The 23,025-nt window shown below is 34.6% G+C and overlaps 3 protein-coding genes and 2 pseudogenes across 6 annotated transcripts; 2 read left to right on the top strand and 3 right to left on the bottom strand.

Moving 5' to 3' along the window:
* Positions 1-3,123: 3,123 nt before the first annotated feature.
* LOC111286695 (protein S40-4-like) lies at positions 3,124-6,045 on the bottom strand. Its single transcript, XM_022876821.2, has 2 exons — positions 5,504-6,045; positions 3,124-3,705 (listed from the first exon to the last, which is right to left on the bottom strand). The coding sequence occupies exon 1, from the start codon at positions 5,815-5,817 to the stop codon at positions 5,536-5,538; it is 282 nt and encodes a 93-aa protein (XP_022732556.2). The 5' UTR covers positions 5,818-6,045; the 3' UTR covers positions 3,124-3,705; positions 5,504-5,535.
* A 2,737-nt stretch (positions 6,046-8,782) lies between these two features.
* LOC111286426 (L-type lectin-domain containing receptor kinase I.8 pseudogene) lies at positions 8,783-11,071 on the top strand (annotated as a pseudogene). Its single transcript, XR_016342654.1, has one exon. The product of XR_016342654.1 is annotated as an L-type lectin-domain containing receptor kinase I.8 pseudogene (transcript).
* Positions 11,072-11,907: 836 nt separating this feature from the next.
* LOC111286522 (D-xylose-proton symporter-like 3, chloroplastic) lies at positions 11,908-15,437 on the bottom strand (annotated as a pseudogene). The gene is made up of 14 exons (XR_016342655.1): positions 15,228-15,437; positions 15,062-15,168; positions 14,758-14,836; positions 14,566-14,625; positions 14,380-14,446; positions 14,163-14,287; positions 13,973-14,072; positions 13,515-13,892; positions 13,321-13,368; positions 13,141-13,203; positions 12,975-13,055; positions 12,764-12,862; positions 12,401-12,538; positions 11,908-12,298 (listed from the first exon to the last, which is right to left on the bottom strand). The product of XR_016342655.1 is annotated as a D-xylose-proton symporter-like 3, chloroplastic (transcript).
* On the top strand, positions 15,355-16,944 carry LOC111284844 (uncharacterized). Of its 2 annotated transcripts, none has more exons than XM_089761732.1 (2): positions 15,355-15,493; positions 16,257-16,944. In XM_089761732.1, the coding sequence occupies exon 2, from the start codon at positions 16,321-16,323 to the stop codon at positions 16,723-16,725; it is 405 nt and encodes a 134-aa protein (XP_089617858.1). In that variant the 5' UTR covers positions 15,355-15,493; positions 16,257-16,320; the 3' UTR covers positions 16,726-16,944. The 2 variants fall into 2 exon arrangements, with proteins under 2 accessions (XP_089617858.1, XP_089617857.1); XM_089761731.1 differs by having other exon boundaries at positions 15,364-15,493; positions 16,211-16,944.
* Positions 16,945-17,332: 388 nt separating this feature from the next.
* On the bottom strand, positions 17,333-22,625 carry LOC111284843 (transcription initiation factor IIA large subunit-like). Its single transcript, XM_022873865.2, has 11 exons — positions 22,277-22,625; positions 21,904-22,077; positions 21,656-21,808; positions 21,450-21,507; positions 21,310-21,368; positions 20,970-21,098; positions 19,438-19,590; positions 19,201-19,264; positions 18,906-19,066; positions 17,811-17,894; positions 17,333-17,674 (listed from the first exon to the last, which is right to left on the bottom strand). The coding sequence occupies exons 1-11, from the start codon at positions 22,397-22,399 to the stop codon at positions 17,651-17,653; spliced, it is 1,182 nt and encodes a 393-aa protein (XP_022729600.1). The 5' UTR covers positions 22,400-22,625; the 3' UTR covers positions 17,333-17,650.
* Positions 22,626-23,025: the final 400 nt, after the last annotated feature.

Genomic DNA, 23,025 nt, shown 5'->3' with positions numbered 1-23,025 from the left:
TATTTTTTGTGAGATAAAAACACGAGATTTTTAAGTTAAAATGGATAATACCTTTTAGGTTGAGTTGGATCTTCACAAATAGTATCAAATATGTTACCAGTCGGACGAAAACTAAATATTACACTATACCGTGAGAGACATTTTTAGAATTTTACAAGAACTAAGTGCTACACAGTGAGAGTTATCTCAAGAATTTCAACGCTTGATGTGATCATGTGGTCTATATCCCAACGTTTGATGTAATCATGTGATTTGTATATGCTTTGTATTGTGCTTACTTGACGTTTCGTGTGATTCAGTGAGAACTAAGTGTTACACCGTGTGAATTATTTCTAAAATCTTATGAAAGTTAAGTGTTATATAGTGAAAGTCACTTCAAGAATTCCAACGTGTTTACTGTTTGATATGATTCGATAGATTTATGTGTTTTGTGTTGAGTTTACTCAATGTTTGGTGTAATTCAATGGGAACTAAGTATTACATCATGAAAATCACCACAAGAATCCTGTGAGATTTAAGTGCTATGTGGTGAAAGCAAACTTAAAAATTTTAATGTCTAATGTGATTCTGTGATCTTTGTGTGTTTTGTATTGGGCTTGCCAACATTTGATATGATTTGGTTAATCTATGTGTTTTGTGTTGGGTTTGATGGGAATATGAAACTTTAATAAGAGAGTTTACGATACTTCAATCCCATATTAAAAGATTATGAGGATTTATTATGTTATATAAGTATATATTTAACTTCAAATTTATGAAATATTTTTTATAAGATAAAATTATAAGATTTTCAAATCAAAACAAATAATATCTCTTAAATTGAATGTAAATTTTCACGTAATCACCGGCTAATGCTCCAAGAATATCATGCATATTATACCAAAGCTTTAGAAAGAAAACAGAAAAACAAAGAAGTCATGACAAGCCGCCCCTGTATAGACAACGATTGCTAAGGGCATCACTCTCTGATTATATCTTTTTGGTTTTTCATAAACTTTTTCATTCATGATTTAAAAGATTATAGTATTTTGGAAAAAAAAAAAAAACAGATTATGTGACGACTCCAGCTTTGTATAATAATGTAAATGTGGTGAGGATTTATTGGCTGCCATGATTTTAAACTTTTGAAACATATATGGGTCAGGTAAGTTGAAAGACTAGAAAATAAAGGAAATGGGTTTTATCACTTGTAAATTAAAGAAATAAAAAGTGGTTAGATTTGGTTCTGCCACTCTCCAATGCCCTTTTCAAGGTCCAAATTTCCGATAAGGCTCAATAATATGCAGTGGCCTCAATTATCTTATCTGTAACAGAGGTTTTGGGCCTTTTGGCTTGCAATTGCAGACTATTACTTAAAACTACTTATGATTTATGAAGTTCTCTTTTTCTAAACACACCACCCCCCCCCCCCCCCCAAAAAAAAAAAAATGAAAATTGAAAATAAAATCCGTGTTCCGCGGATAAGGAGACTTCCGAGAGTCAATGGCAGACCAAGTGCATTCCAGTTTTTTAACAATGGCAATATGTTTTTATCTCAATAGTCACGCTTGAAGAAATTGCATGTGTGTTGCTTGCCGATTATTGGAGTTTTGGTCTTAGGAATTTTTCAAACGTTGGGAATACGGCATCTGTTTGATTGGTCATTAAATTCTGTTTTTACGGACCAAAAAAAGGGTGAAGCTCTATGTTTGTTTATCTTACCATCAGGAGTGCGACAGACTAAAACTTGACAAAGGAAACTTCAAAGCCAAGTAATTAAGCATATCATTGCACAATCACTCTCAGAAAATAATTTAAAAAAGTAATTTAGAAATCACATGACCAACAGAACAATTAATCAATATAAACTTTTTAGCCATATAGAGGGCAGGCAAATCATGAATGAAACCAGTTTGACCTTGGGTTTTAGGTGAATATAACCCTTCCCCAAGGGGCATGTCCCTGTGTCGAAGGAATGATCAGAGGCTAAGCATGATTTTGACCATGGGTTTTGCGAGGATAGAATCATCCCCCGAGGGGCATATCCATCTGGGGAAGGCATGCTAGGAAAGGGGCAAGATGATGCCTGTCTTTTTTTTTTTTAATGCGACCTAATAGCCAAAGTATAGGTCAATTTATCGTCAGTTTCAGCGTTATTTCACAAATTCTGTTTCTTGACTCTTGAAATTAAAGTCATTGCTTATTCAACATTTGCTTAAGTAAGATTTGGCTGAAATTTTTTAAATAAAATTGTAAAGTTTTTTAATTAAAAATAATTAATTAAAATAAAGATTTGGCTGGGACTCTGGGATACATTGCACCAGAGCTGGTTGGAACCGGGAAGGCCACTACCAGCACTGATGTGTTTGGCTTTGGGACCTTTATGCTTGAAATAGCATGTGGAAGGAAGCCTCTAGAGCCACAACTAGAGCCAGAAGAGTCAATTTTGGCTGATTGGGTTCTTGAATTATGGAAAGCTATAGCAGCAAATAGGCCTAGCACGAGGCAGATGGTACAATATTTGGATGAAAATTCTACCTTTCCTGAGATACAACTGGATGGTGCTAATATAATGACAATTGAACACACAACATCTACAGATTGTGCTGTGTCACTCCCTAGATCATATGAAGAAAATTTTGTTTCTGCCAATTCCTTTTCTAGCTCTATATCTATCCTCACCACTGGTCGTTAAATCAGAAATATCTCTTATCTTCATAACTCAACAAGTACAATACCACTTAAATGCAAGAAAGCAAGCTGAACATCAGCAATGGGGAAAGGGATGTGGAATAAGCATGAACATTGATTTGTAGAATTTGCCACAGGTTATATAAGCTTCTTTCAGCCAATATTATGCTATATATATAGTTCCAGTTAAAATATAGGAGCTCAATGTCAATCTATCCATATAAGAAATAATTGGCTGCAAGTCCAGTTAATTATTGAGTAGCTTGCATATTGTAATTAAATGTTAATCTGTGGAAACAAGCCAGTAGAATACAAAATTTAGAGGTTACTCTCATAGTTCACCGTCACTAAGATTCTTCCTTTTCAAGAAGGTTATGAAATAGCAGAGATTTACTAATGACAGACATAACATTAATGTTTTTAGTGGTTAAATGTTGCAAATGGACATTTTACGAGCATATTCTAGCATTTTAATTTAAACCAATTATATCATGGTGCATGCGAAAACTATGCTGATGATCTTTCAATTAAATAAAATATGCTAGATTTCATGTTAAATAAAACATTGAACAAAACTAGACTGGTTGTTATGCATACTGCTGTTTCTTTCCATCCAAAGAAAGTAAAGATAACCATGTTTGTAGTCATGGTTGACGAAACCTCCCTCATTTTTTTTGCTCATTGCCCTTTTCCCATTTTCCAGTCCGATCCCAAAATGTTTTCGATGTGAGTCATGCATTTTGGTGTGTTATATCAGAGTTGCGGATTAATTATTAGTGCGAGATTATCTACATATGCTTTCTTCTTTCCCCAGCCTAAAACGTTTCATCTGCTGGATTGATTTACAATCATCTTTTGGTCATTTCTCAATGGTCACAGGCTTTCAACTTGAAGAATGCATTTCTTCCTCCTTAGTTCACATCTTGAAGGCCTACAATAAAGCTTAGTGTCAATTCCATGATGGTCCCAATTATCCTTCGTTGAGGTTTTAGCACAGTTGGAGGTCACTTCAAGTAAAAGAGGTTGCTCCTTGCCCTGTTTGCCATAATTGATGAAAGCTTAAACGATGGCTTTCTGTTGAGTCAATGGATGCATGACCTAAGGATCAATGGAAACGGCAAGTATGACATGGGGACAATGCATGTATATTTTTTCTTCTAATAATTTGACTTTGTTGTTGGAGTTGGAATTTAATTATTAATAACATGGCTGACAGCTGAAGTCAGCTAAATGCAAAAGTGAAATGTTGCATTAAATTCTAAAACGTTTTATCTGAAAAAATGATCAGAATGAAAGTATAAACAGGTTGACTTGTAATCAACCGTAACTGCTAAATCCATCCTGTTTTAGAATAATATATAATAATCAGCTTTTTGGTCGGTGGAAAATTTATGTAATCACTTTGGCTAAGCAACTAGGAAAAAAAACACTTGCTTATAACTATATGCATGAACAAATTGATATTTCTGATATAGTCTGTGCACAATATCATATAAAAATAAGATATTCATTGTTGCATGGAAAACAAGTTCAATGTAGACAAATGAGTTTTGAACTTTTAGTTTCAATTATCAAAATTCAAGTCCTGATAATTTAACTAAAAAAAAAAATCTTATTTTCCTGTGATAAGAGTTTTTTATTTTTTGCTTAAATATATATCTAATAATTTCAAACATGAAATAATGATATGACATAAAAATGACACGAAAAAAATTATATATGTATTTTAAAAAAACATGTTTCATATTTATTCGTATCGACACGAATTTTGACACGACATAATTCGTATATTATATATGTTGATACATTTAAATACGTGACACAATACTAATAATACGTTTAATTTAATTTTATCCTATGAATACACGTTTAACACGTTTAATATATTTAACACATTTAACACATTTTTTATATTTATTTTAATTTAATATACACATATAAAAATTATTTTAATTTTTAACCTTTAATTATGATAAGATTAACTATTTAATATCATATAAAAATTATTTTAAACATTTAATTATAATACTCATTTAATAATTATTATAAAAATATTTTTTATTTTAATAATATAAATACAATATAAATACTAATATTAATCTTATATATTGTTATTTTATTTTTTAATCTTTAATAGTTTATCATTTTAAATTTTATAATAAAAATTAATACAATTATATAATAATATTAAAATTTAAATAAATATTAAATACATATTAAATGGGTATTAAAATTTTTTATTTTTTTAAATATGTAACCTTTTTTATATTATTAATATAATAAATTTATTCAATTATAAATGATGAATAATTTTAAATAAATAACGGAGAAATTTTTTTTTATACAATAAACGTATATGAGAATAAACATATGTAAGAATGCTTTGACATCAAATAATAATCCTTTCTGTTAAAATCAAACCACGAAATTTAATATTTCCAATTTTGGTAAAAATCAAAAGGATGGATTAGTCATTTGCTGAGATTTAACTGGATAATAAAAGCGTTGTTACTAGCTTGGCTGTCGCTATTATCCTGCCAACTAACCAATCCATCATCATCCATAATTTAATTTCCTCAAATTCAATTTCCATAATAAATAAAAATACTCGAAAAATTTATCATTGAAATCTGCTAACAATCTCAAATCCAATGATATGCGAATCCAATCATTGAAATCTGCTAACAATCTGAATAGTTACATTATGCGAAAGAACCAGACAAATCCAATGATAAATCTCAAAACACAGAGGAAAAAGCTAGAATATATATATAGATATGGCAATTAAAAATTTGCCAATTAACTCTATAAAAATATATAATCAGAATTAAACCTGGGTTTTTGTTTTATGTTCTGTTCCTTGGGTTAGTCTTCAAATCCTGTTTTTTTCCAGACAGCATTCCTAGCACGACCCAAGTCTCTTCCTTTCAAAGTCCTTCCAATTCCTTCATGAACAGAAAACGAAGGCCCTCTTCTCATTGTCCGATATTCATGCGGAGGAACCCTTCCATCACGATCTCCGTCGTCATCGTTGTCGTCGCCGTCGTCAACATCTTCATCACTCTCGCTATGTCCCCTGTATTCGGCTTTAAGAATCTTGGACCAGTCCGTGATGTTGACTGGCAATGAAGCTGAACCCGGCGGCATTTGGGACGTCCTATGATTATCACCACTCACCTCTGTCTTCCAAATAAATGCAGATTGGGCAACTTAAAAAAGTTGATGGGAGCAACCTAGCCATCTTTCACCTAACAATGATTCAAGAAGAGCAGCTTCTTCTTCCTGCAAAAACTGAGAATTAAACCCACAATAACTATTAAAATTTAAACACGTATTATAATTTATATTATATTTATATTTTAACAATTCGTATCATTATACATATTAAACACTATAGAAGATACGAAAATATTAATTATTAAGTCTAATTAAATATATAATAAGAGATTTAGAGGTAGTGTTAAGTTTAAGAAAAATAAGTTAACTTGTATCTAACGGTTTTAATTTGATCTGATCTCTTAGAGTTAAATTTTTTTTTTTAAATGTAGTATCGGATAAGGTCGAATCAAGTAATAAAAAAAATCAAATTAAAATTTTAAGCAAACCTGCTCTTATCCGACCTAATATATATAAAAAATTATTTTTGATTAATTAATTATATATATTTAATTTTTTATTTATATTAAAAAATAATATTTTATTAATTTCAAATTAAATCAGATTCGGATATAAAAAAATTTTTAAAAAATTAAATCAAATTAAATTTGAGTATTATATATATATAATCAAGTTAAATTTAAGACGAACAAAAATTAATCTTGACCCAACCTTTAACCATCCATAGTTAGGTTAATCTACCTGTTAGGTGGCACCAATAATTGCATAAAAAAATTTATGGTAAGTAAAGACTTCATCACTTTGGGATCAACAAATCGTAGATTTAAACAAAGATTTACATTTGATTTACAAAATCGTCTATTAAAAATGACCACTTATATTGAAATTCAAACCAAAATCTTATAAATAAAATATTCAAATCTTATCAATTCAACCAAGAATCTAAACCCATTAGTCAATCTTTACTCTTTTGTTTTTATTTCAAAAAAATGGTGAGGATGTACGGCTATCATCCGTTTCAACATATTAAAGCAATTGTTAGATTCATTAATTTCATATGCCAATTATGCATGCCCTTTGAAAATTTGGAATAGATATCGCAAAATTTCGATTGCCAAATCCAATCAACAAAAATTCTAACTTGCATGTGCCAATCAAGGCTGCAAAGTATCTACGTCAACCAAATGGAGAGTCTTTCTTGACATATAAGAAAAGGTTTAAACAATGGCTAAATTTGTCAATATCGATGGCTAGAAAATGAAAGAAAGAAGGCTGATTCAATGGCCCATGCCGGCTGCTTTATTTGTTCCTTCTAACTCTAAGTCAAAGAAACATGTACTCCTGACAATGAAATCTCCCAGATTCTCCTTTTCTTGCATAAACTTCTCTTTTAAAAAAAAAAAGTTCTTTCTAATTTACTAATCCATATGAAAAATAATGTAGATTCAAGACAAAGAGTGATGCAGTTTTTTTATGTTGAGGCACATAATTTGTTGGCATGGAATAATCACTGGCTAATGCTCCATATATATTATACCGCAGCTTTAGAAAAGAAAACAGAAAAACGAAGTCATGACAAGCCGCCCTTGTATAAACAATATTAGCTCTTCAGCGTATGCTAAGGGCATCACTCTCTGATTATACCTTTTTGCTTTTTCACAAACTTTATCATTCATGATTTAAAAGATTATAGTATTTTGAATAAATGCTGATTTTCTTTGGAAAAAAATAGATTGTGTGACGACACCGGCTTTCTATAATAATGTAAATGTGATGAGGATTTATTGGCTGCAATGATTTTAAACTGACGAAACATGTATGGTTCAGGTGAAGTTGAAAGAATAGAAAATGAAGGAAATGGGTTTTATCACTTGTAAATTAAAGAAATAAAAAGTGGTTAGATTTGGTTCTGCCACTCTCCAATGCCCTTTTCAAGGTCCAAATTAATTTCCAATACGCTTTAGGCGCAATAATATGCAGTGGCGTCAATTATCTTATCTGTTATAGAGGTTTTGGCTTAATTGCAGACTATTACTTAAAACTAAGTATGATTTATGACGTTTTCTTTTTCTAAACCCCCCCAAAAAAATGGAAATTGAAGATAAAATCCATGATTCGCGGATGAGGAGACTTCCGAGAGTCAATGGTAGGCCAAGTCCATTCCAGTTTGTAGCAATGGCAATGTGTTGTTTTCTCCATAAAGAATAAAACAATAGTCACGCTTGAGGAAATTACCTGTGTGCTACTTGCAAAATGTTGGACTTTTTGTCTTAGGAATTTTTCAAACGTTGAGAATATGGCATCTGGTTGATAGATCATTATTATTATTATTATTATTCATGAATAAAAACAGAGTGAAGCTCTATGTTTGTTTATCTTATCCTGATTTTCAGGATTGCGACAGACTAAAACTTAATATGAGATATCATCCTAATAGGAAACTTCGAGGCCAAGAATTAAGCATATCATTGCACAATTACTCTCAGAAAATAATTTCAAAAAGTAATTTAAAAATCACTTAACTATCAGAACAATTAATTAATATATATTTTTTAGCCATATAGAGGGCAGGCAAATCATGAATGAAACCAGTTTGACCTTGGGTTTTAGGTGAATATAACCTTTCCCCAAGGGGTATGACCCTAGGTCGAAGGTATGATCAGAGGCTAAGCATGATTTTGACCATGGGTTTTGGGAGGATAGAACCTTCCCCCAAGGGGCATATACGTATGGGGAAGGCAATGGAGGGAAGGGGGAAGATGATGCCTCAGTGTCTCATTTTTCTTATGCCACCTAACAGCCAAAATACAGGTCAATTAATTGTCAGTTTCTGCGTTATTTCACTAACTCTGTTTATTGACTCTTGAAATTAAAATCATTGGATGACTATTCTTGTTCAAAGTTTGACATTTTCTGAGGGTTACTTACCGACATTGACACTTAAAATTGAAAGGAAATTAGGATAATTTCATTTAATATATTTCTGCAAGTTGTTGCTCCGGGAAATAAATAAAAAGGTAGATATGTTATGTAGACCGTTCATTCTTTTCACAATGGCTGCTGCTTTTACATCATTTTGTTTTTGGTTGTTTTCGTGCCTGTCTGTAATTTCCCTGGCCAGGGCTGAAGATCCTGACCAATTCATTTACAATGGCTTCCGTGATGCTAATTTGCACCTTGATGGGAATGCCAAAATCCACCCTACTGGTCGATTGCAGCTCACCAACATCACAAAACAACTAGTCGGTCATGCTTTCCACCCATCTCCGATAAACTTCAACGCTTCATCCCCAAGTTCAGTTCGATCTCTTTCATTCTCCACGAACTTTGTAATCGCCATGGTTCCTGAATTGAAAAGTGCTAGTGGACACGGCCTTGCCTTTGTCATCTCACAATCTACGGATTTCAGCCGTGCGGAGGCAGTTCAATATCTGGGACTCTTTAGTGCTACAAACAATGGCAATTCTGCAAATCACATCTTCGCAGTTGAGTTTGATACTATCCAGAGTCTTGACATGAAGGATATAGATAACAATCATGTGGGAATTGATGTGAATAGCGTGATATCCAACCGATCCATACCAGCAGCATATTTTTCCAATAAAGAAAGGAAGAATAAAAGCTTGAATCTCATCAGTGGAGATCCAATACAGGTTTGGATAGACTACAGTGATGGAGAAAAACTACTCAATGTAACCTTGGCACCAACGACAAGCCCAAAACCATACCAGCCTCTCTTGTCAACATCAATCGATCTCACTGGTATTCTACTTGACACTATGTATGTTGGTTTCTCGGCAGCAACAGGTACAATTGCAAATAACAAACATTATATTCTGGGATGGAGCTTCAACAGAAGTGGACAAGCACAAAGCCTTGACATATCAGGGCTTCCAAAACTTCCCAAAGTTGGAGGAAGAACAAAAACAGTACTTCGATTGATTATGATCATAGCAGCTGCGCTTTTGCTGTTAATAATCACTGGAGCAACATATGTTTACAGGAAGAAGAAATATGAAGAAATAAATGAAGACTGGGAAAAGGAGTATGGACCTCAAAGGTTCTCTTACAAGACTCTCTACAAAGCAACCAAAGGCTTCAAAGACAAACAACTTCTTGGATCTGGAGGTTTTGGAAAGGTATATAAAGGTACCCTCCCTTTTTCTGATGAAGAAATAGCGGTCAAGAAAGTATCCCATGAATCAGATCAGGGGATGAAGGAATTTGTCTCTGAGATTGTTAGCATGGAAAGGCTAAGGCATAGGAATTTGGTGCGGCTTCGTGGCTATTGCAGGCGAAAGAAAGAACTCCTTTTGGTCTATGATTATATGGCAAATGGAAGCCTTGACAAATTCCTCTTCAACGATGACAATCCAAACCTTAATTGGTCTCAAAGGTTTCAAATCATCAGAGGGGTGGCAGATGCTCTTCTTTATCTCCATGAAGGATGGGAACAAGTTGTTCTCCATAGAGATATCAAAGCTAGCAATGTTCTTTTAGATTCCAATCTAAATGGACGGCTAGGAGATTTTGGCCTTGCTAGATTGTATGATCGTGATGGTGATCCACAAACCACACGCCTAGTAGGGACTTTAGGATATCTGGATCCCGAACTTGCCAGAACTGGGAAGGCTACTAAAACTGCTGATGTCTTTGCTTTCGGGGCTTTTCTGCTAGAGGTGGCTTGTGGGAGGAAGCCTTTTGATCCTAACCTACATCCCGAAGACATTTTTCTAGTTGACTTGGTCGGTAGGTGCTGGAAAAGAGGTATTATACTTGATGCTAGTGATCCTAGATTACAAGGTAATTATGTGGTGGAAGAGATGGAGAAAGTTTTGAAACTAGGCCTGCTTTGCTCCAATTCCAGGCCAGATCTGAGACCTACCATTAAGGAAGTGGAGCAGTATCTTGTTGGCAATGCCAGTTTGCCTGATATACATCTTGACAGTGCCCAAAATAGACCATCTTCTATCCTCGAAACTTTATCACTTGATCACAGCACTGAAACAAACACGTCCATGGCAAACAACTCGGAATCTAATTGTATAATTTCTTGTTCTTCATCTGTTGAGAGGGGCGTTTCTCTGAATTCCTTGTCGAGTACGGAGACAGTTCTCCGTATAGGTCGCTGAGGCATCCATTTTTCTTGTCAAAGCTTTAGACACCTCAAAACGTTAACAGATAAAGCTTAGTGGAAGGGTGGAGAGCTGAAGGAAGAATTGTAAATGTTGTACATTGTAATAACTTATTCCTTCTTTTTGAAATTTTAGAACTGATTTTTTCATGTATGTTATCTTAAATTGTTTCATGGAATCCTTTCACAACGTTCTAATTTCCTCAATTTAATGACAGTAGTAAAGAAACATCAATTTTATCCACCCTCGAACAACAAAATCTTCCCAGTTAAACTCTACACCTAGAAAGCTAAAAATTTCATGAATTCAACAGTCAATGCTAGGCAACTGACCTACTTTGGGTCAAATTTTGTTCCACAAGTCGATTACTATTAACCATTAAGAATTGTCATTACCCCTGGGAATAACATGGAAAACGTGTCTCAAAAAAGGTAAATTAGCGGCGGTCTAAGTCCACTTAGGAATTTCCCCATTAAAAAAGGGGAAAAGAATGAGCTTTACTTCATCTCACTTGACTGACAAATGAATAATCAACATGTAGAATTAGTGGCGGTCCAAGTTCACTCATAAATGAATGATAAAGATAGGTACATGTATCTTCTAAAATTAATTTACTACATATAATGGTTTTCAGGGCTTATTTAATTAGCTACTTGAATTTTTATCATTGGTTAAACTTGATCAAGATTTAATAATTCAATGGCTACCAATCTAACAAGTTAGTTTGGTAGGACAAAAGCAATATCTCTTTTTTTTTTTAGCTTTTTGTTTCTTTTATTTGAATTTATTTTTCCTTTAGTTGCTGTCTCGACAAAATCTTGATTTTAATCCTGCTAAAATTTTAACTTGGAAGTTACTGCTCCCAGGTTAAGCCTGATGAACTCTTTAACTCCATTTTTTCTCTTCCAACTTACCATTGATTTACCAATAACATTAAATTATATGTTTATTGGCTTAAGACTTTGATTTTGTGTTAAGAAAGAAATCAAACTCAACCCTATTTTGCTGGCTTTTCAATTGAATACACAATAATATCTCCATCATGACAACTGTTTTAAGAAGGCCATGATTCATCAGTTACAGTAACAATGATTATCATACATACAACTCCATTTACATGTCACTAGAAAGGTTCATCTAAAATAGTAGTCTGACAAATCCCAAAGTGAAGTTTCACTTTGCGGACTAATGGTGGTTACTTATTCACTGAAATTATGATCAAAGTGGGCATTGCTGAGCTTTTACTTCAAGATATTGGATTCAATTTCTTCCAAGCTCAAACCTTTAGTCTCTGGGACGTTGAGTACCACAAACAAAAGTGATAACAGAGCAATGGCACCAAAAAGAAGGAAAAGATTTTCTGCTCCTAGCAACTCCTGCAGAAAATCAAATCACAACAGTCAAGTGAAATTTGAAGCATGAAAAATAATAAGAAAGCAACTTTGAAATAAGTACACTGTTGAAAATTGAACCGTTACCTTCAATGGTAAGAATGCAAAGGTAACAATAGCATTTGAACCGAAGTTAGTGAGAACTGCAAGACTAATCCCTTTCCCTCTTGTTAGTAGTGGGAAAATTTCCGACACCATTAGCCAACTGATAGGCCCGAATGAAATCTGACAACACATGAACAAATATTAGCTCACTTCTGAATCTTTTTTTTTTTTAACAGTATTCTCTTTTTCCAAATTCTATGTTGAAGCTTTATATTTCTTTTGATATGTAGAAACTTCAGGAAAGAAAAGAAACAAAGATGAAATTTGTTATCCTAGAAGGTGTCACAGTCCCACTCTTCAAGTCAGTGCCACCAATGCCAACAAGCAAACGACAAAAATACTGGCCTGATAGCAACCAACATAGAGAAGTAGAGCAGCCACAGCAACAAAAGGGACTTCTCCAAGAAATTTGTAGTAAGCAGAAAGCAGAAACAAGGATAGAGCCTGCAGTGCAATGAGTTTTGAAAAGCAATATAAACTTCTATAATTATCTTTGCAAACTAACATACCAAAGGCCAAAACAGTTAAACAGAAAGGAGGGGAATAGTTTACATACAATCCCACCAACACCTCCGATCAGCAAAGTTCTTCTACCAAGATCATCAACTTTTACAACAGCAATCCAAGTCATTAGTAACTGTAGAAAACAGTACTTAATCATCGTACTAAAGAAGGTAACATGATAATTCAAAAGTTAAATAACAAGATCTTTTAAGAGTTACCTTGAACAAGCCTACCACAACCGAAAGGCGGGTAGCATCAGCAGCCACAGAGAATCCAGCACTCTTAAGAAACAATCTTACAAAAGCTATTATATCATATGTTTCAGATAATTGACATTACATAATATGATCCATTTCAAAAACACTGGAAAGATGAGAATAGCTTTCAATTATCAGTACCTGTAGAATTGGACCAGCATAATACAGAATACTTGGTTGGCCAGTTATCTGTCATAATCAGGTTGTATATAAGCCATTTAACATAAAATTCTGTACGCTTAGAATTCCTTCCTCATATGTTTATTAACAAAAAAACATAGGAATAATAATTATAAATTAATAAACAGCATGGATCAGCAAGGAGGAAGAGGTACCTGTTGAAAAAGGACTAAACCTCCACCGATAATGAAGGCTTTCAAACTTGGCCCCTGAAATACCTCCAAGAAATTTCCTTCAGATTCCTGATCCATATAGGCAGAATTCACTAAGATTAGGGTATCTTCTATTTGCTTCTCAGATGCTTCATCACCAGGAGGCCGACCCCGTAGTTTGCTTAGAGCAAGGACGGCCTTCTCTTTGTATTCTTGTAAAGATCCTTTACCTTGAACAGCTCAAAGAAGTAACCAGCGTGGTGATGGTGGGAGACTCCACATGCCTAGTCCCATAAGTAATGCAATTGGGGCACTGCTCCCATACATGTATCGCCACCCCCCAACAGCATTAATTTGGAAGCTTCCCACAAAATAGCCCAACTAAAGAGGAATCCATACTTCAGCTCAGCTTGTTTACAAAGAAATAAAGTAGGTATTATACAACATCTTTAAAAATTTACCAAAATTCCCAGAACTATGAATAGTTGCTTCAGAGATATTAGTACCACGTGTTTGAGATGGGCAAGTTTCTGCTATGTAGAGTGGAGCCCCATGCATGGCCTGTCATATCGCTTCTATGCAAGATGTTACAAGTAAGCACATCATAATAAATCTACCAGAAATATGAGCATTTAGTTTTGTGAAACTCACTAATCCAATACCCAGGCCATAGAGTAGACGTCCTACTAAGAGAACATTAAGGCCTGGAGCATAAGCAGTCAGCACTCCACCAAGCACACATAATAGAGCAGCAATAATGAGTTCCCTCCTCCTTCCTTCATGCACAAATAAAAAATATTGGTTATGTAAAATTCATATGTATAAGCTCCAGCTCCAACTATGATGAAGAAGATGAATAAAGGAATACCAAGGAAATCTGCAATTGGATAGACTAGGAGGGAACCAAGAAGGGCCCCATAAAGGGAGCCACTGACCTGCACTTAAGCCCAAATAATTAGAAAAAAAATACATTATCATTGATTATTGACAGAACAAGACTGCAAATGTCCACAAATGATGCAGCAATTGTTCAAGTATAACCAAGAAATCATACCGCTAGACCAAGCTGAACAGCTGAAAGGATGAACCAAGTAGTGCCACTAAGCTCAGGTGACTGAAATTATCAATAAAACAAATTAGATACAATAATAGAATCTTTTTAATGTGGTTAATGCTACTGAACTAAACATCAAATGGTGAGTTAACTGGATAAAGCTACAAGAAAAACAGTAGTCCGTTGAAGCACCTGGAAAGAGATTGTAGCACCAGAGGTGGCACCAATGTCATACCCAAACAATAACCCTCCCAGAGCTGGGAACAAAAATCTGATTACAATAATCAAAACTCAGTTAAGTCACGAAATTGACAGTAGATTAAAGGAAACTTTTCATGAAAACAATCTATGATCTACCCTTTATTATTCCTTTCTTCAAATTTTTTTACTCCAAAAAAAAACCATCAATTCAACCCAAAAATTAAAGAAGGAAAAAAAATTAAAGGAAAAGGTAAAAAAATACATCAAATAGAAGAAAATAAGATTAAAAACGTACGGTAAAATCACTGAAGACCAGGAAAAGGGCTCTTGGTAAGCTGAGTCAGCTATAAGTAATTCTGTTAGATCCGTAAAACTATCGCTAGATATTGATTCGAGAAATCGCTACCATGATTTAAAAACAACCCAAAGTTTAAAAGAAATCATAGTTGATAATACTTTACATGGGATCTGGGTTTCCGACTAGAAAACAGTGATGGACTTGAAAAAATGTTAATCTTTGTGTAATCATTGGCATGAGAGGAAAGAGGCTTTGGAGAGAGTCTTGGCTTATTAGTGAAGGAACAGAAGGAGAAAGGGTGCAGTTTCTTTGGTTGGTGTGAGTGCGAGAGTTCGAGGTTCAGCAAAGGCTGAGGAGTGACACTGCAAGCCATAGAAGAAAAGATCAGAGAACCCAAAACAAAAGGAATGAATGAAAATCTAACGGCTGGTAGGTAATCTTCCCGCTTTTATCTTCTTTCTGTTTTTATTTTATTTGTTTTGATGTGAAATGTGTTATTCTTTTCTTAAATTTTCTTGAAATTTTGAACTTTGTATCCATTCGGGGATTTTGATTTTTATGTCAGCTATATCCAATGGTATACCCAATAATTGCACTTTTTTTTTATTAAACAGAAAAAAAAAAACCACTCTTTCTACCATTTAAATTAATCATTAATAGTTAATAATTGAGAGATAATATATAATAAAATTGGTTTTCGGGATAAAAACTTTTTATTTATTTTTAGAAAAAAACTATGAATATTCATTCTGTCTGATAATCCATCTGTATAAAATCTTAAGCCATTTTTTTGGTTCCTGTTCAAACTTTATATTTCTGTTGAGTTTTTTTGGTTATTCATAGAAGGAGGATGAATGATAAGTTTTTTCATATTTTCCTAAACTTTTTTCTATTAGCTGTCTCAGATTTTCGTTTTAACTCTCTTTTTAATTTTGACCCTTTTTTTTTGTCCCCAAAATGGAAGAATGATAATGATGTGTTTGACTTGGGGAATTAGAAAAATATTAGCCACTCAAAATAATGTATGGCATCAGTAATTTTGAGTAAGTGACCGATGCCCGTAAGTTGATAACTGTCTTTCAAAAACGTCTTTCCTTTACTATTGTTCCACCCTATTAACTGACCCTATATTTCCCGGTTTCCAAGACAAGCCCTTGATATCTCCCCCTTTCTCTTTGTCTATTCTTTGGAGTATTGAGAGAGACAGAAGAAAGAAAAAGGTAGAGATCATTTTTCTGGCAAGTTACATTTCAAGAATGGAGGACCGTAGGAACATATTTGAGATACAAGTTACTGGCATAAGCAAAACCAAAGAAGGGAAGCCACCCACCAGGCTACAAAAGCATGCCCCAGCATCTCTTAAGCTCGATCAGATGAAAGCTGCCGCTGCCAGGATCAGCCCTTTTGGGCCTTGTACTGGGAATTCTGAAGCTGCAACTCCGATTCCCCTACTGACACCGCTGGCTTTATCACCCAATCCATTCCCAGGGACAGAAGAATTTTTGTTTCCAATTGATGACAAGGAAGCTGCAACACCAGCATCAACACCAACACCAACTGCATTTGGCTGGAAACAACCAGCTGGTGCAGGATATGTGGAGGCTTCCACTTTTATGGCTTTGTTTCAAAACAAATGTGTTCTTGTCAATGATGCACAGTGATTTTTTTGTTCTGCATATCTGTACATTATATGGCCCACCTTTGTGTTTTCCGACCTTATGAGGTAGATTTATCAGTTTTGTTCATAAATTATTGTGTCTTGATCGATGGGGATCTTTCCTCCATTGTCAATACCAGTGTCTTTAATCTTGTATAATGCATTGGGTGATTTGTTGTTGCCTATTCTTTTGCTTGTAAGAAAGATGATCATCAGATTTGTCTTACAGAGTTATCGTTGTTGATTTGCCACTTGTTTTAACCATCTCAAAAATGGGATTCTCTCTATTCCTCTGCCGGTTGATGCTTTACAATAACAAATTGTTGCCTTGAAAAAAAACTAATGAGGTAAGAACAAAATACTCAAGGAACAAGCAGTCTGACGATCGAGAACACAGGAGACTTTGCATGCTACCACCCCAAGCAAATCACAATCTGTTCAAACTTGTTCAATGTAATTCTAGTCAAAATCAAAATCACAAGTTCAAATAAATATGTTGTTTATGCCTTTCAATACAAGCAAGGGCGGTAATTCAACTAAAAGCAAGCAAAGTAGAAGGGAAGAGTTGGTTTCGATTTTGAAACCAAAAAGAAAACAATGGGATTCTTACATTAACCAAGCCGTCTAAGTATATAGCATAAATGAAATTATATATTCCATTACAGAAATTTTTAAAACTTCATGAAGCATCTCAAGTAGTAGTAATCCATTCTAAGGCCGAAAAAGCTCTTTCCTTTATGTACAATATGACAGCCATCTACCCGAGTCTAAAGGAAGGCATTACAAAGAAGCATCCCATGCCCTTCCATCAAGCTTTCACTCTAATATTAACTAAAGAAAAATTAAGAAACACCCAATAACACCCCTTGATTTGCTCTTTTAAAGCAACCGCTGCAATATGATGGTGAATAGACATTTCTCTAACAAAATCAGAAGTTAAAATCGCCCATTGCCTGCAAAACATAATAGCATTCAACAATTAAAAAAAAAAAAACTTGGCTTTAATTAGGAACAGTGACAGACAAAATTAGAAAACAGAAAGCATCAAAGTGTAAAAAAACGCCATATATTATTAAGTGACAAGCACACCTTATTAAAGAGAATGTCCTTATTGCTTATATGCATGATGCCATCCTTCAGTGTGCACTTCCATCGGCTCTTTGTACGAGTCACCTACAAACAAAAATATATAATGCATTTATTATCTACATGGAAGAGAAATGGGACTATCCAAACTTGTATAAATACAAATTACTGTAAGGGGCGTTTGGTTCGTAAATTCTTAGACTCAAGAAGAAAATGTGATCCCCGGGAAAGCGTGATTCCGGGGAAGTGTGATTTTTTATAGCATCCCGTTTTAGATTCCTGTGTTTGGTTGGAAGAAATCTGAGATTACTTAATCATATATTTTTACTATAATATCCTTCACTTCACTACATAACAAACACAACAATACGTCAATTACTACATTAATTTCATTCAAGAAGCGCAAAAAACGCAGTATTCGAGTGATCAATTATAAAATAAAAACAAATAGTCATCAATAACACATAGCAATTGAATAAAAACAATGAATAATGACTGCATTTAGCTTCAAAGAAACGCAGCAATTGACAAACCCATAATAAATGCTCATTAAATCAAAAGCCATCAAGAAAAAAAAATAAATGCCAAATACCGTGTTTCTAAATACTCATTAGATCAAAAGCCATCAAGTCAAATACTGCATTTCTGTTCAAAGAAACGCAATAAATAATCACAATTATTGCATTTCAAGGCTTACAAACACAGTACTTGAGTGGGAAAATATAAAAAAAAGGAGCACTCGATTAAAAATTTTTTTAAAACAAAAGCAATCCACAATTACTAAATTCTCATACGGTGATTTTCGTTGGAGTGAAATAGAAAGAAAATATCTTTTATTAGGGTCAAATGTGGGACAAATGTCACTTTCCTCCTGAAATCTTAAGAAACCATAGGGAGAGGTGAGTTTATAATTCCGAGACTTTGGGTATTGTTGGAAATAAAAAATTACCCCTAGAAATCTGATACCTTCGAACTAAACATGGCAATTTGAATACCCAACAACAACATTCCGTGAGAAAATCTTAGATTCCACACAACCAAATGCCCCATAAAGGTTATGAGCAGAAATAATGCATGCTGCAGAAATAGCAAAATTACCTTGTCAAATTGAGCCAAAACTAAATGCTGTGTGTTCAACTCCTCTCCCTGGTCCACATCATCCAAATCATCATCATCATCATCTTCATTCAATGGCTCATCATCATCATCATGTCCTATATCATTTTGGGCAACAGGGGCAGGAGTGGCAGCCTGAAGGTCTGACAAGAAAACAAGAAAAGCAGGTCAACCAAAATATAAACAAGGTTCTTAGATGAGAGAGAGAGAGAGGAACAGCCATATAATCGAAGTACAAAATGATGCAATCCTCAGTTTGTTCATTGATTAAAGTTACCATTAGGAGCTGGTGTGTTCACTACATTGTAGTCTTCATTGACAACTCCTTGGTAATTGTATATCTTCAAGGTGAGTAGAAAATCAAAAGGCAACAGCCTGTAAGTTAGTAAACTATCCAATGATACACACAAGAAACTAAGAGAAAAGGTCCATTGCAAACCCTATGCACAAAGTAAGTTGCAGAATTACATAAAATTAGATTAGGAGTCAACTTAAAAAAGCATATGACACTTACATTGGGAGTAGAAAGCATATCATCATATGGATCAGGAATTGGTCCATCCAGTTGAGGAATCTTTGAAGATGACCTAGCTAAGTGTGCTAAGATCTTGCTTTTTGCAGTGGTTGCTGAGTCACATCTACCCAAGAAATAACTGCCATTACTTCCCTGAGAGTTTAGAACTATATGATTAAGTAAGGTATATAACACATAACTAATAAAAGCTTAAATATTCAAACAATGATTCTGGTATAAAAATACCCTTCTGGTTTCAATTAGAATAAAATAGTTTCATTATAAATATTAATCAAATTATAGCCCGGAACTTGGACTATGTTTACTTTTGCATTTATATTAAGAGAAAAGTTAAGCAAGCAAAAAAGAAAAGAATGTGGGGACAAAAAACAGCTTATCTGGAGCAGATCCAAAAGTAATAGATAAAAGAATTGTAGATTAACAGGTATAGCATAGGGAATCCTTCAGATTACAGATGTTTCATACTGGGAATCCCTCTCCAAAGGAAACAGTATCCACAAAAGGACAACTTGCAAGACTGCAGTAGCCAGTAACCAATGATATATTCATGGAGTTGACAGAGAAATGAATAAGCAGACACTCAGTCACTAAATTGCAGCAGCAATTTCACTAGTAAGTGGAGTTGAGCAACCTCATCTTATCAGACTGATCCCAACGAGTGTCACGTACTGTCTGCCAACAGCTTTAACATGTGATAACATTCTCTTGTTAGCTCAAAATATACTCAACAACACATCGTTTTAACCCTTGAGAAGATTCTTTCCTGATTCATAAAACACTTAATGACAGCTAACCTAAAACCTGCACCTAGACAGAAGACTGTCATACCTCTAATACAGTCCAGAAACAGAACTTCAGGGAAGACCTTGATCTGTGTCAAGCAATAGTAATCAACTTATCACTCCTTTATTCTCCATTTATATAGAAGAAACTAGTCCTAGTCCCCTACCAAATACGAAATAATCAGTATTTGATCAAAAGAACATGAAGCCATCACAAAGGACTACAGGAGAACAATGAGGACTACAAATGAATTAGGTTAATCTTTCAATTCTCATGTCAATATTACTGTTTTAACCAGATAAAACAGATTTCTTTCCATCTGTCAATGGTTTATCAAGTGATGTTAGATTGATAACCAGGAAAGCTCTCACCTGCATAAAGCCCTTAGCAAATGATAACAGGCAATGGATCTTGGGTCTTCGAATGCATGTAATTAAAGTAATTCCAAGTTTCATATAAGTCAAAAGGCTTGAATTACTATTATATTTTTCGATTAGGCTGCAGCAACAACAATTCAAGAATCCTTTTCCTTGCCCCAAAGAAAATTAAAAAGAAAATAAGGATTCTATAAGTTTTTGGGTAAGATAGGAAAATCCCTGATCCACATACAAATGGAGATAGATTTGAGATCTACCAGCGCCACACACATCCATATAAGATTTCTAACCAGGATAGCAGTAACACAACAATGTCCAATGAACGCATATGCTAGATGGGAAACAACTAACCTCTGCCTTTGCAACTTCAGATGTAGAATCTCCAGCTCCATCTTGTTGGGGTATATTATATCCACCATTGGGATATTGTTTAGCAAAATCCTCACGTTTTCTCTTTCCAGAAGACATCATAAAGAAGTCCTGAAATTTTCTCCAATATTAATCACCAACTTAAGTGATAACAGTTCATTTTGACATGGAAACAAGGATTATTGAGGGAAATATTTCCCAAAAGATTCAATTTAAACCTTTGGGATATGAACCCCTTTTTCCATTACCCATGAGTTCTCCTCAAACCAGAGAATACCAGACATCATTATGCAGTTGTAATGTTACTCATAATAGGAGTTACCTGTGTCAGGGGTTGATGAGAGGTTCCTCTGTCCACCTCATCCCGCCCTTCCACATAAGCTACAAGAAAATAGCATTTATCATTATTAACAAAAAATCATAGTGGGTTAGAACTGATTTCTCTTTTGACGTCATACTTACCGACATTAACATCAACACTTAGTGGGGTTCTTTGGTTCGACCATGGAGAAGGAGATTGCTGCAGAAGGAAAAACAAAAATAATATATCAGCAATAAATCTACAACAACCCAACAAAGCTACTTTTTCCTTTCAGTGGCAAGCAGAAAATTACAACTGTAACACAATGTTTCCTAAAGGAAAGTGGCACTAACAGAGCATTGCTTACCATGTAAGGGCTTGGCCTTCCACCTTTTACATCAGTATTACCGCCGCTATCATTCACAGGGGTAGGATAATCACTACTTCCAGTAGGGATGTTATACATAGAACCATCTGCAGCTCCCGCCAATGGTGTAGGAACAGGTGTTTGCAACGGAGTCTACACAATTAAAAACCCCACATCAAAATACCACAAAAACAAAACTATCAACCACAATTTGCATTCATAAAAGCACTCAAAACAGAACTCATTACCGGAGGGAAAAGCATATCAGCTGTAGGAGTTTCGTACTCCTCATTTCCTTCATAAGGAACATTAAGATCGTGCACAGGAGTAATTGGGCCACCGAGTGTGGGCTGTTTCTGGCCGGAAGACCTCTCTGTCAGACCGCTTATCACTCCCGCTTGCATCATCTTCATTTCCCAAATCTAAATCCAACATCCCAAAGCAATCAATTTAACTAGATACGTTCATTTCGATAACATTTATCAAAAACCCTAATGCTTCAATCAGATCAAATCCAAATCCCCAAAAAGAAAGTTTTTTTCGTTTCTAAAATAACGAAATCAAACCCTAAATTTTTTTTAAAAAATCGAATAAAAAGGGAAATGAAAAGAGTAGTTTTACTCCTTGGAGTTCGTTGAGGACAGTTTCGCCTGGTCCACCGTTGTTGATGAACTCATCGCGAACCTTGCTGATGACATCTTCGATGACATGGATGTACACCGTGCTCGTCGTCGACGAGGCCATTTTTTCTCGAATCTTCTATCAAGCTCCCCTTCCTCCTCGGATTCTTCTTTTTCTTTTCTTCCAAACAAAGAAATAATTCTCGGATTCTTTTTTTTCTCGCGAAAAATTTTAGGAGAACAAGGAGAGAAGCATGGGAAGCGAAGTCCTAAAATTTGATCGATTGGATGAAATTAGAGAAGGGAGTCTAGGGCTTAGGAGAATCGTAACTGAAGAAAGAGGGGCGGACGAGAAAAGTCGGATAAAGAGTGGAATATAAATAGGTTTGCATCCGATTATAAAGAGTGAATCCACGTGGCGTAATCTGAAGAGCTCATCCAGTCGTCGACGGAGGAGTGATTTAGCTAATGCGCTTTTTCTAGGATTTTTTTTTTTTTCAATATTATGTTTTTGGGGTTTATTTTTATTATGGAGGGAGCAGAGGACAGCTGAGTTTGATCTAAGCCACGTCAGATTTGTTTGATAATGGGTCCCATTTGGAAAGAACGGTGCTGATTCTCCAAATTTAGCATCTGCTGTAATTTTTACCTTTTATGGTCCTTCTTTCCTAAAATTAAAATTCTACCTTTTACGGTCCTTCTTTCCTGAAATTAACATCTTCTAGAGAAATACAAATGTGTCCTCTCATC

This window comes from Durio zibethinus, chromosome 6 (assembly GCF_047325235.1).
Source record: "Durio zibethinus cultivar Kanyao isolate XHJ-2024 chromosome 6, ASM4732523v1, whole genome shotgun sequence".
NCBI classification, from domain to species: Eukaryota; Viridiplantae; Streptophyta; class Magnoliopsida; order Malvales; family Malvaceae; genus Durio; species Durio zibethinus.
Note: the sequence above shows the minus strand (reverse complement) of the source record. Positions and strands in the feature narration are given on the sequence as shown.